General features: G+C 40.5%; 1 protein-coding gene across 4 annotated transcripts in view; it reads right to left on the reverse strand.

Moving 5' to 3' along the window:
- Positions 1-14,123, reverse strand: part of WDFY4 (WDFY family member 4) — a 613,830-nt gene that overhangs the window by 406,413 nt on the left and 193,294 nt on the right. For all 4 annotated transcript variants that reach the window (XM_033941175.1, XM_033941176.1, XM_033941173.1 and 1 more), the window contains exons 14-16: positions 12,959-13,173; positions 8,793-8,899; positions 3,526-3,730 (exon numbers count right to left, since the gene is read on the reverse strand). In XM_033941175.1, the coding sequence (XP_033797066.1) occupies positions 3,526-3,730; positions 8,793-8,899; positions 12,959-13,173 (527 nt within the window). The remainder of the gene's footprint in view (positions 1-3,525; positions 3,731-8,792; positions 8,900-12,958; positions 13,174-14,123) is intronic.

Below are 14,123 nucleotides of genomic sequence, written 5' to 3' on the forward strand. Positions count from 1 at the left end.
ATGCAGAGGTCTGTCGTAATCCCCGACTCTCCTGTCCAGTTGATGGCTATGAGAGCAACTCTCACACATGCGCAGAGCTGGCAGGGGAAGCCCTAACAGCTGAGAGGCAGGGGAAAGCCTCTTGCCACTCAGCTGTTCAGGGCAGGAAAGAAACCTTTTTGTTTATTTTAGGGCACAGATGCTGTATGTGTTACACATGCACAATATCTGCCTCATAAAAATAAAAAAAAATAAAAAAGCACCCCCATCTCCTGCCAATGTCAGCTCTCTCCAACAAACCAGCACCACAAACTGACCCCACCCCCCACCCCCCCATGGCAGCGAAAATGTCAGGAGGCATGTCCTTACACACACACCCCACCCCCGCAAAAGAAAATTGGCAGATGGGATGCCCATTCTTTCCTGCCATGGCGTCTCCCCCCGGCAGGAAAATTGACAGGAAAGAAGACCACTTCCTATTGCCAACAGACAGGCAGCAACATTATGGATTAAGGAGTAAATTCAATATATGCTGCCTAAAAAAAAAATCAACTCTTAGCGCTATTCTAAAAACTGCCTCCAGAGTTAGGCACAATGTATAGAATCACGCATAACACCCATCTATGCAATTAACACCAGGCACAGGCAGTTATACCAATGAAAACCAGGCCTAAATGCCTGCACCTAAGTTGAGCTTGGATTGGATGTATTCTATAACAGTGAGCCTAACTTATCAGAATGCCCATGAACCGCCCATGCTCTTCCCTTTTTGAGATCCAAGCACTAGAATTTACATGCACCACTTTATAGAATATGCTTAGAAAGTGGTGCATGTAAATTCTAATTAGTGCCAATAATGTTAATTGGCAATTATTGGCGCTGATTGGTTTGTTAACCAATTAAGTTGTGCATGCAAGTTTGCAGATAACTTTGGTCGCAGCATAAGAATCTAGGGGTAGCTGCAAATCTGTATTATTTTCAATGTTAATTCATTATTAAGGCAATTGTGTAGCCCAGCTGAGAAAGCAATCTTAGAAAATGATGGAATCTGAACTTCAATATTCAAAGCAAAATCCAACATAACTCCTAGATTGTGTAACCTCAGCTTTAGTGGAAGGGTAACCTAATTAAAATGAAATTAGAAGCTGTCTTTAAATTCATTATCTACCCACCTCTTCAATGAAGCAAGAATTTATTGCAGTTAGCCCACTCTGAAATATTCAAACAACCTAGTTGTTGCCTCTTCTGATGTAGTTACAGTTTATTCATATTTCTGCCGTAGTAAAAGAGTCTTTTTTGTTCTCAGAGAAATTCACCTCACTCGAGCTTTTTTTGATAAACCTTCTCTTTGTCTCGTTATCCACTCTGGATTATTATCATTTGGATTCCAATTCATGAAAGCACTGGAAACTCAGCTTTTTTCCTCAATGTATTGACCCTTTCCCATTCAGTCCCCTGCATGATATCTTCCATGCAATGTCTTTGTAATATCTATGTCTCTGTAGCAATTCTAATATTATGTAAGCCACAATGATTCCTAGCTGACATTTGAGGGATACAAGAGTTGATATGGTATGGTATGGATTATTGTAATTAAATCCTTTACAATTTACATAATTATCAACTTCATCACCAACTTATTCAAAATATTGCCATCAAATTAATATATGGAGTGAAAATATTTGATAGCATTACTCCCTTCCTTCAGTCTAAACAATTTCAAAATCTTTTACTATCCATATTCTTCAATGCTGCATACTATTGTAAGCTGCATACTTTTCAAACACCTTGTTCCTTATATCTTAGCATGTTCTCTTCACTCATCCCAACTGCAGCTTCTGATGGAACCCGCTTACTTGCAAAATTGTTCACACTTGGCTAGAATATTGCAGACATCCACAGAACTGCTAGCTTCTTCACAGAACTGCCCCCCTGACCTTCCCTCATTCTACTTGGATAGTCAGTCGCTATTCAACTGGACAGTGCCGCTAAATATCTATGGTTGGTCAGCTCCAAGTGATTTAAGCAGGCAGAAGGCTCTCCTGCCCACCAAATTGCTTTGAATATCAGGCAGAATAAGAATAATAATATTAATAATGAAAAGGTTTGACAAGATACCTGTTGGGAAATTTGTCCCATAATTAAAGAGCAAAATTCAGCACGTTTTGTCCACATTTTCAGCTAAGTATATCTCAGTAAGTATGCATCCAAAACAAGTTTATTTTAGCCTTACGTTAGCAACCTTGCTAGATAATAAATAATTATGATTATTTTACCCCACCAAAGAAACCACACAAGTAGCAGCCTCTATAAGTCATTCACAACTTTGTTCTTGCATATTGAAGACTGTGCAGTATTAATCTTTTCCTTTACATCATACAGACTCAAAGAATCACCCTAAGCAACTTACAGCAATTTGCAAAATGCATTTTGTAAATATGCAAAAGCACATATTCCTAAAAACAGTAGAATCATTTAAGCGTAGTACTAACAATGACTATCAAATAACAATTAACATTGGCAAAAGATGAGAATAGGACTAGTACAATTAACAGAACTACATACTGCATACAGGCAGGGAACATTATTTAAGGTGTGATAATGGAATAAGACAAGACACTAGCTGCACAATATGTATTAATTGACGAAAGTGTATTATTTTGCAACTTTTACAGCAGCGCATGTAAATAATTAAGTGCAAAGTATGCAAGTGCAAGCAATGTAGCTGAATATTATACAAAATGAATATATCCTAATATATCATGCATTAAACCTCATAAGTTGCATTATTCATAAAAAAATATCACCATACCAAGAGAGGGCATTCTGTTTCCTCTTTGGGAGCATCAGCATCCACGAGTTCTTACTAGTTGCATTCCACATTATCTGTCTTGCAGTTAATACAAGGAAGCAAACTTCACTTTGCACTAACTGCATAGCAGTCCTGAAAAAACTGCTGGGAACACCCCTAAACATTACTAAACATTAGCCACCGTGAGGACGGGCTACTTGGCTAGATGGACCATTGGTCTGACCCATTGTTCTTATGGAGTCCTTTTACTAAGGAGTGCAAATGGATTTAGCCCATGCTAACAATTTAATGTGCATAAAATGCCATGCAGCCCATAGAAATATAATAAGTTGAATGGCATTTAGTGAACGTTAATCATTTGCACGCATTAAATCAGAGAGTGCACCTTAATAAAAGGACCCCTATGTGTTTAACTGTTGTTGTTAATATAAAGTCTTTGAGCTCTTTGAGGCCATATTTGTTTCCATTTTTTACCTCGTTTGCTCCTTTGCTCTTGAGACCTGAAATTATGAAGAGAAGCAAGCCAAGCAACACTTATTTGTCTGTCCACCTCATGCACTGCAGATTTTGCTTAAGATAAATCATCAGTGCTGAAATGTGCTTATCGATGAAAAGAGATATTGGCAGATGGATACAGGAAAAAGACAGACAAATATAAAGAAAACCAAAATCTGTCACATAGATCTACAGAGACATAATGTAATTGAAAAAAATAATAATAATAAAAGTAATACCCATAGCCACTAGATGACATGTCAAATTCTATAAATGATGGAGATGATGCTACTTTATGAAGTTGAAAGTTCCTTGGTGTCATGGAGACCAGATTCAATGATGTCTTGAGGGCATTAGCAGAGCATCTAGATGGCCAAGGCTTATGTATGCTTGGTAAATGACTCCCATCATTGTCTAGTCCTTCTGCTTCACAACGGCAATGTTCTTTTAATAAAGAAGCAAAAGAGTTAATATTTTTTTACCATGGCTTTTGCTGTGATTTATTTTAAAGCTATGCTTAAGTAAAAAAACACAATCATACTTCCGTAAAATTAATCTTGAGAGTTTAAAGGTGTATTTTATATATTGTACAACATAAAGATCAGAATTGAAACAAGCTCAGTTCCAGCCATATTGCCGACCCAGATCCTTTCCCAAAATACCAGAAAAGAGTGCATATATATTTGGCTATATGTACAGGGGGAGCAGTCATTCAAATGAACAGCATGAACTCAACAGATTCCTTGTGGAAGCAGCGATTTCACAATGTCCATGTGTAGCTGTTCCATTTTACAAGCCTAGATGTGCAAGCGCTGCCAGTTAAGAAGTGAGGCTGCAATTTTTATATTTCTTCATTTAGGGGCAAAAATCCTATGAGTAAAGCCCTTGCCATAAATAACACTTTGTCAAAATCTATGCATGCCTATGAGCTGTCAGTATTCCCTTTGTAAGCTGTAGATTTTTCTCCTACCTCAGTTCTGTCCAAACCATACCCACAACATGTTGACTATGGAAACAACAGATATTTTTCTATACTTTTTAGGCATGAACAATTAGGAAATTACACGTGGAGGGGTATAATCGAAAGGAACGTCTAACTCCGTTTTCGTACAAGTCGCAAGTCGTCCAAAGTAAAATACAGCTTAGGACACATTTTCGAAAAATACATCCAACTTTTTTTTTTCATTTCAAAAATCATCTAACTATACGTCCTGCTAATCTGATTGTCCAAGCTGCTAAATTGTCCATCTTTATACCACATTTTCATCCAACTTTTTGTCCAAGTCAGAAATGCCTAGAACAAGCCCTGTTGGACATGGGAGGGGCCTGCAAAGTGATGGACTGAACACCCATACATAGCACCTAAATAGTGGGGTACCTTACAGGGCACTGCTGTGAACTTCACAAAAAAGGTGCCATGTCTTCTCCTCACCTTATAGGTCATGGTGAGCTCCCCAAACTACTCCAGAATCCCCTAGACCCACTTATCTACCACCCCAATAATAATAATAATTTTATTTTTATATTCCGCCTAACCAAAAAATGGTTCTAGGCGGTTTGCAACAAATAAGCGCAAGTCATACAGTGGAGAGTAATTTTAAAAGGAAAATACAATTCAAAACAAAATACAATAAATAAGAATTGGTCCTACAGTAGAAAATATGATTTAAAAGAAAAATACAATTTAAAAGAATGGTTCTAAGCAGATTACAACAAATAAGAACCGACCATGCAGTAAAAACACAATTTTAAAGAAGATACATTGCATGACTGAAGCATAGAATTATTAAATGAAACAACCAGTTAGGATACAAATTTTTCAAACAGTTGGATCTTCAATAGTTTTCTAAAATCAAGATAAGAAGAGGATCCTAGCATAATTTTACCGAACCAATCATTTAATTTTGCAGCTTAAAAAGAGAGAGTTCTCTCCAGAAATCTTTTGTAACAACATAATTTAGCGGAAGGAAATGTAAACAGACAAACTCTGCATGTGACCTTATTTGGGTGATTCAAAGAAAAATGGGAAACAAGGCATCCAGGTGACAAACCAAAAATTGATTTGTAACAAATGCAGGCAAACTTAAACAAAACTCTGGCCTCAATCGGCAGCCAGTGGAGTTTCAAATAATATGATGTAATATGCTCCCATTTTTTCAATCCAAAGATCAATCGAACTGCAGTGTTTTGAACCACTCTCAATTTTCTTAAAATGTTCTTAAAAGCACCCAAATAAATAACATTACAATAATGAAGAATACTTAAAATGGATGACTGCACTAACAGACGGAATGAAGATTCATCACAGTATTTCTTAATAATGTGAAGTTTCCAGAGCACAGCAAAGCATTTCTTTAATAATAGATCAGGATGATGTTCTAAAATGAGATGTTTATCTATAGTCACTCCCAATATTTTTATAGACTGTTCTATAGTATAGTCAAGGCCATTCAAGTCAATCAATGTTTCTTTAATCTTGTCATTGGGGGTTGCAAGAAAAAATTTAGTGTTTTCTGGATTTAGTTTCAATTTAAAAGCAATCATCCAACACTCAATCTGATTCAGGATGGTCGCTAAAAAATATATGATCTCTACTGTCAGACAAGTTAGCGGTATAATTATTGTAATATCATCCACATAAATGTGTGCAAGAGATTTCCCAGTGAAGCCAAGTAGATATTAAACAAAGTGGGGGAAAAAGGCAAACCTTGTGGAACGCCACATTGTTTTTTTCCAACGATAAGAAAGATTGTCATCCTTAAACACCTGGTATGATTTGTTACCCAAAAATTCTCAAAATCAATTTAAAACCTTTCCCGAGATACCAATAGATTTTAAGCAGTCAATAAGAATAGTATGATCCACCAGATCAAAAGCACTGCTCAGCTATAACTGCAAAATCAAAGCACTTGTACCTTGACTGAACAACAAATGAAGATTATCCAGCAGAGAGGCCAAGACAGTTTCAGTATTGAAACCTGACAGAAACCCAGATTGGCTATCTTGTAATATATTAAACTTATCCAAGTAAGTAGTTAGTTCTAAGTTAACCAGACCCTCCAAAAATTTAAGAGCCACTTATATGCCAGTAAAAAAGGGTTTTGGGGGTGTATAGGGGAGTGCACATGTTTCAGTAGCCATGCAGTGATTACAGGGGTTTATGGGCATGGGTCCTCCTCTCCATGGGTCCCTAACCCACCCTCAAGATGGCTTAAGATGCCTAAGTGCAGCACGACTATGCCAGGCTGCCAGGTGATGATGTTCTGGAGGCACAATTTTCAAGTTGTGATTAATATTTTTATGGGAATGGGGGGTCGGTGATCACTGGGGTAGTGTGTGGGGGTCTGTTATTATGTATTTGCAGTGCTTATCTGGTCACTTTAGGTGGGTTTTTGTAGTTTAGACCATGTTTTAAATGGTCTAAGGGCTCCTTTTATCAAGCCGAGCTAGCGGGGGTTAACGCGCACAACTTGTCATCACGCGCTAACCCCCACCCTGGCCAAAAACTACCGGCTGCTCAAGAGGAGGCAGTAGCGGTTAGCACGGCCGGCAGTTTAACACGCGCCATTACGCGCGTTAATCCGCTAGCGTGGCTTGATGAAAGGAGCCCTAAGTCACAACGTCCAAGTTCCATCTATCCTGAGCAGTATAGCTTTCGGTTATACATGCAGTATGACTAAGTGTAAGCCTGCCCACGTCCTGCCCAAATCCCACCCTCGACACTCCTCCTGAAATGCCCTGTTTAACTATGGTCATTCAGCAGCACTATGAAGGCCTAGGTCATTTAGAAATACAGTCAAACCTCGGTTTGTGAGTAACCCGGTTTGCAAGTGTTTTGCAAGACGAGCAAAACATTCTCGCAAAACTTGTCTCGCAAACCGAGTGTTGACTTGATTTGCGAGCACCCACCCCGAGAACCGGCATCGCTGCCCCCCTACTCGCAAAGGCCTCCCCCCCCCCGCAAGAACAGGCACCCCCCGCCCGACCAACTTTAACTCACCCCCCCCCCCCGTCTGGCACCGGCATGCAGCCCACAGGATGTGCCGGTGCTGCTTGAAGATCTTCTTCCTGCCTCTGCAGGCTTTGAGCATGCATCTGCGCATGCTCAAGCCCTTCTAATTCTCCCTCTCACCGAGATTCTTGAGATCTCAGCGAGAGGGAGAATTAGAAGGGCTTGAGCATGCGCAGATGCATGCTCAAAGCTGGCAGAGGCAGGAAGAAGATCTTCAAGCGGCACCGGCACGTCATGTGGGCTGCGTGCCGGTGCCAGACCGGGGGGGGGGGAGGTGAGTTAAAGTTGGTCGGGCGGGGGGGGCTGGTTAGCGCGAGGGGGGTGGACTTTGCGAGCAGGGGGAACAGCACCGCTGGCCTCGGGGGGAGGGGAGAATGTATCAAAGCGAGTTTCCATTATTTCCTGTGGGGAAACTCGCTTTGATATACGAGTATTTTGGTTTACGAGCATGCTTCTGGAATGAATTATGCTCGTAAACCAAGGTTCCACTGTACATCCAAAACCCATTTTTATTATCAGCACTTGGACGTATTGTGATAATGTTCGTCCAAGTGCCAACTGAGGCCGGTTTTTGGACGTTTTTCTCTTTCGATTATGAGCCCCTTATTGCTCTGGAACAAAACTCATTTTACATAGTGTTATCGGTCTCATTGTTTCTATATAAAGAATCTTATTTTATAGGCTGACCGAAATGTACTATATCTATGGTAATAATTTATACAAACTTTGAAAATGTAAAAGTATGCACATACTTGCCCTTTTAAAATGTCTAAATACATGCACACATCTATGCCTGCTTTGAGGCATGGATATATTTTCAGTTTATTTAACATAAATGAGTGTGTATTTTTTAACATATACTCATTAGCCTGATTTGAATCCCAAGAATACTTCTGCTCATCTGGGATAAACTTATGTATGCTGACTGTAAGAACATATATTTACAAGCATGTACCAGGCAGTTTTATAAATAACCATTTCTGTATTTAGAACACTGTTCTTCCCTCGGAAATGCCTCATGAAATTGCCTCCTTAATTATCTTCAGGTCATCAAATAAAACCTTGGTCATGAATAATCTACTTAGGTGATTAATGACTATAAATCATTTTACCACAGAAAGAGGCCCTGTATCTTTTTTTTTTTTTCAGAATTTGCATTTTAATCCATTAGATCAGCAACAGTGATATGTGACAAGTTTTATGGACAAGGCCTCTATTCAGTCATGGTTTCAATTTGTTAAGCTTAAAACTATCAGTAGGGAATGGTAAACATGGCTGTTTTCCTGAGAGGAGGTCCAAAGAAGGAGAAGAGTAAGCAATACTTTAATGGCAACCATATACAGAATATCATCTAAACATGTTACATTGGTTGCCATTAAAGTGTGGTTCGTTTGAAGACCTGGCTTACTCTGCTCCTTATTTGGATTTCCTGGGACTTGTGCAGAGTGGATTTTCTCTGTTCCTTAGAGGATGTTCACACAGTTTTATTTTTACCTTGGTTCTCTTCAGAAGTACTTGTGTTCCTTGGGAAACTGGGGACATTTGATGGTTTGGGTCCACCGGACAAAGTTACTGGAGCCATTCCAAGACAAAGAAACTGCCTGAAAAGTACAATAGAGACATACAGAAGTGTACCAGAAAAACCAGGACTGCCATATTTTGGGGGAATGCCCCTGGCCATTTCCCCATATGAGTTGAACGCTAGTAACTTTGATCACCTGGTAACTAGTAACCCGATCACCTGCGCAAATTCCAATTAATGCCAATTACTGGCTCATTAGGTAATCTTCGATCTATGTGTACATTTTAGGGTTCATTTTTGTGTGCCATAAATAGAATTTGGGGGTTAGTGCATCTTGTGCCTAACTTATAGCACCCTTTATAGAAATACCCCTTTCCCCTTTTATTCTACAATCCTGCATGCAAAATTGCAAGCACAGTTTACAGAACAGTGGCAGTTATGCACATAACTTATTTGACTAATTAGGTGCAAATTAAACATAGAAACATAGAAAGATGACGGCAGAAAAGGGCTATAGCCCATCAAGTCTGCCCACTCTACTGACCCACCCCATTAAGTCTGAGTACTAATGACCTAGTTCCTTAGCTCTACCCTCGTAAGGATCCTACTAGGGCATCCCATTTATTCTTAAAGTCAAGCACGCTGGTGGCCTTGATCACCTGCTCTGGAAGCTTGTTCCAGTGATCTACAATCCTTTCTGTGAAGAAATACTTCCTTACGTCACTATCGAATTTCCCTCCTCTGAGTTTGAGCGGATGCCCCCTTGTGACCGAGGGTCCCTTGAGAAAGAAGATGTCTTCTTCCACCTCGACACGTCCCGTGATGTATTTAAATGTCCCCCCTCTCCCTGCGTTCTTCTAGAGCACAGGTGTCAAAGTCGGTCCTCGAGCGCCGCAATCCAGTCGGGTTTTCAGGATTTCCCCAATGAATATGCATGAGATCTATTTGCATGAACTGCTTTCATTGTATGCTAATAGATCTCATGCATATTCATTGGGGGAAATCCTGAAAACCCGACTGGATTGCGGCCCTCGAGGAGGGACTTTGACACCCCTGCTCTAAAGTGTAGAGCTGCAATTTGTTTAGTCTTTCTTCGTACGAGAGACACTTGAGCCCCGAGATCATCCTAGTGGCCATCCGCTGAACCGACTCAACTCTAAGCACGTCTTTACGGTAATGTGGCCTCCAGAATTGCACACAGTACTCCAGATGAGGTCTCACCATGGTTCTGTACAGTGGCATTATGACTTCAGATTGGCGGCTAACGAAACTTCTATTGATACATCCCATAAGTTGCCTTGCTTTGGATGAGGCCTTCTCTACTTGTTTGGCGGCCTTCATGTCTGCACTGATGATTACTCCCAAGTCTCTTTCTTCTGAAGTCCTAGCTAGTGTTTCTCCATTTAAGGTGTAAGGTTTGCATGGATTTCTGCTACCGAGATGCATAACCTTACATTTCTTAGCGTTGAAGCCCAGCTGCCATGTCGAGGACCAGTTTTCCAACGTAAGCAGATCCTGCGTCATACTATCCTGCAGATTGCTTTCACTTACTATATTACATAGTTTGGCGCCATCAGCGAATAGAGTTGCTTTACCCTGAAGCCCTTGGGTCAAGTCCCTTATGAATATGTTAAAAAGGAGTGGACCCAGGACCGAGCCCTGTGGCACTCCACTGGTCACCTCCGATGTCTCAGAGAGGGTGCCGTTGACCACCACCCTCTGACGTCTTCCACTCAGCCAATCATTGACCCATGCAATTAGTGTCTCACCTAACCCCATCAATTTCATCTTGTTTAATAGTCTACGGTGTTGGACACTGTCGAAAGCCTTACTGAAATCCAAGTACACTATGTCCAGAGACCCTCCCGAGTCTAGCTTTCCTGTTACCCAATCAAAGAAGCTGATAAGATTGGATTGGCATGACCTACCCCTAGTGAATCCATGTTGACTAGGATCCCTTAGATTCCCCTCATCCAAAATCGTGTCTAATTTACATTTAAGTAGTGTTTCCATGAGTTTACACACTATTGATGTGAGACTCACTGGTCTGTAATTCGCAGCCTCCGCTCTGCAGCCCTTTTTGTGCAGAGGAACGATGTTAGCTGTTTTCCAGTCCAGGGGGACTCTCCCCGTACTTAGGGAGAGATTGAAGAGCATGGCTAACGGTTCCGCCAGGACATCGCACAGCTCTCTGAGCACTCGTGGGTGCAATTTGTCTGGTCCCATGGCTTTGCTCACCTTGAGTCTTGACAGTTCGCTGTAAACATCAGCTGGTGAGAACCCAAAATTCTGAAATGGGTCTTCCTTGCTTGGCTTTGCTTCCAGCTGTGGCCCGTGTCCAGGTGCCTCGCAGGTAAAGACTGAGCAGAAGTAATCGTTCAGTAGTTTGGCTTTTTCGGAATCTGTTTCCACATAAATCCCGTCTGCTGTTCTAAGGCGTACTATCCCGTTTGTGTTCTTCTGCCCTAATTTGTAGCTGCATATATAACAGAACTTAGATGTCACACTATAATACTAGTGCCTGTGTTCTTTTGTGTGTAACTGTGAGAGTTGTAGGAGGGGCAAAGTGGGCCGGGGCAATGCTCCCTCTAAGGATTGACTGGGTGCGTGCAAATTTTCTCTCATGTGAGTGACAAGTTCTGAAAAAAAAAATGTTTTTATGAAAACAACAACTTCTAAAAACCAACAATTTTTCATATTTGCAAGTATTTTTGTGAGCGACCATGTAAAATCTGTTAGTGACGTTCCCAGAATGTATGAGCAATTTTCTCATGTGCTCAGCTTAGAGGGAACATAGGCCAGGGGTTTGCCAAACAGTTGACCCTTTGATATTCAGCAACATTTAAGCGGGCAGGAATGGCTCCTGGCTGCTTAATTAGCATTTATCTGGCTAACCACTAGTATTCAGTAGGAACTTTAGTAAGGCTGATATTTTACTTGAAAAAATTTGATCGCTTAACCCCTTTCTAAAACAAACTCCACTGGGTAAAAATTGAGAATTGGGTATTTTTAAAATTTGGCTGTCACTTCTATAAGGCCCTATATGGTATATTGTCTGATTACCTCACCAATCATTTCTTATTTTCCAGACCTGGACGGACCTCTCAACCCCAGTCTCTCTTTTCCTTCCCATCAGTTAAAGGTTTCTCACATAAGAGATTCATCAATAAATTCTTATCCTACCAAGCAGCTTCTAAAGATCCAGAATGGAGTCATCTGGTCCGTTCTTCTACATCATACATGCATTTTAGGAAGCTCTCGAAAACTCACCTCTTCCCCAGACCTATCGACCCAGGGCTCCTTTTACAAAGGCATGCTAGCGGTTTTAGCGTGGGCTTAGTGTGCGCTAAAATGCCGCACGCACTAGCCGCTACAGCCTCCTCTTGAGCAGGCAGTAGTTTTTCGGGTAGCGCGCACTTTAGCACGCACTAATCCGGTGGGTGCGCTAAAAATGCTAGCGCAGCTTTGTAAAAGGAGCCCCCCAGTTTTAAATTAACCCTTGTTGACCCAAGACTAGACAACTTTCACTCATCATCTTACTCCATCACTAACCTCAATTTTTCATTTATTGTTTTTTGTGCGTTTGTAAAACTGTATTATTCTAATTTGTTGATGTTTTTTTAATATCCTGTACACTGCCTTGATCCGAAATATAAATAAATAACATTTATGTTATGATATGTTATTCTGTAACACTGTACACAAATTCTAGGAATACCCCTGACCCACCCATGTCCCTCACATAGCCAAGCATCCTTACTGGATCCGCTTGGAAAATTTATGTGTACATCATTATAGAATAGCGACTATAAAGATGTACGTACGTAAATTTCAGTTATTGCCAATTGGGGCCAATATTTGATTGTTAGCTAATTGGCGTGTTAAGCAATTAAATTGTGTGAGCAAATTGGGCACGCGCCCAAATATGCGGGCACAATTTTGAGCGCCATATATAAGATTAGGTGAGTGGTGCTTAGCAAACACCACTTTAGGTGACCAGTACTATTATCCCCTTTGCATACAAGCAGAGGGTCACTAAACTGAAATAAACTTTTTCTGACCTTGTAAAATGTTATTTATTTTTACCATATGACTATTGTAATTAGGCTCTAGGCATGGAATGCTTTAAGCAACTTACCTTAACACATCAGGTTCTACAGCCTGGGAGGCAAGCTTCTCAAACACCCTCACCAGGTGCAGGTGCAGAGGGTCTGCGCCATCACACAGCGCAGCCTGACAGAAGGTGACAATGGTACTCAATAGCCCAGCTTCACATAACCCCTGGCGATTCTTTTCAGATTTCACGCAAGACAGGATGTGATTTGCCACTGAATACTGAATTTCCTTAGAAAGCTGAGAGAAACAAAAGCACCTTACATTCTAAGAGCTAAATAAAATAATAACTAATAGCTTATGATGGGGCTATTAGCGGAATACAGTATAAACAATGCAATTTTAATAAAATGTAAAAGCACATAGGCAACATTAAAACCACTGATGAGGAAAAGGGGTTATATAACAAGGAGAAATTTGAAAACATCTTATTTGGGGACTAATTCTTCACTGCACTTTTGTTCTTTGTTGTTTTACTGTTAATTCTGTATTGATGCAATTCTTTTCCTTTTTTGTAAATCACTTTGGGGCCTTTCGAGAGAAGAAATGGAACATAAGAGCAACAAATAGAATAGAACTAACTTTGTTTTTACAGAACCACTCTAACATTTTTAACACTGGTCGTGGCGGTAACAGCTCCAACGCTCATAGGAATTCTATGAGCATCGGAGCTGTTACCGCCACGGCCAGCGCTAAAAACACTAGCGTGGTTTTGTAAAAAGGGGTTGGGGGAATATTTATTTATTTATTTGAATTTATGCAATACCATCCCCTTAAAATATGCTCCAGGTAATTTAAGCCATCAGATATAATATAATGAAAATACAAATTAACAATACACCAAGCCACTTGAATCAAACTACAAAATATGTAATAGTAAAATCATTAATAAAACACAAAGGCCAATATTCTGTACATGGTGCCAAAAAATCATTGCTGATAAAATTTTGCACTATGAGCTCATTATATAAATGGCACCATTGAGCACAGTTTAGAGAACAGCATTTGGCACCGGGATCCATGCCAAAGTTTAGGCGCGGAGACTTACACTAAGGGCTACTTTTACTAAACTGCAATAGCGGTTTTAGCGCTTGCAGAATTTTAGTGTGCGCTAAACCTGCGCTACATGGCTAGAACTAACGGCAGCTCAATGCTGGCGTTAGCGTCTAGTGCGCGCGGCAATTCTGCAC

Source organism: Geotrypetes seraphini, chromosome 4, assembly GCF_902459505.1.
Source record: "Geotrypetes seraphini chromosome 4, aGeoSer1.1, whole genome shotgun sequence".
Lineage (NCBI taxonomy): Eukaryota > Metazoa > Chordata > Amphibia > Gymnophiona > Dermophiidae > Geotrypetes > Geotrypetes seraphini.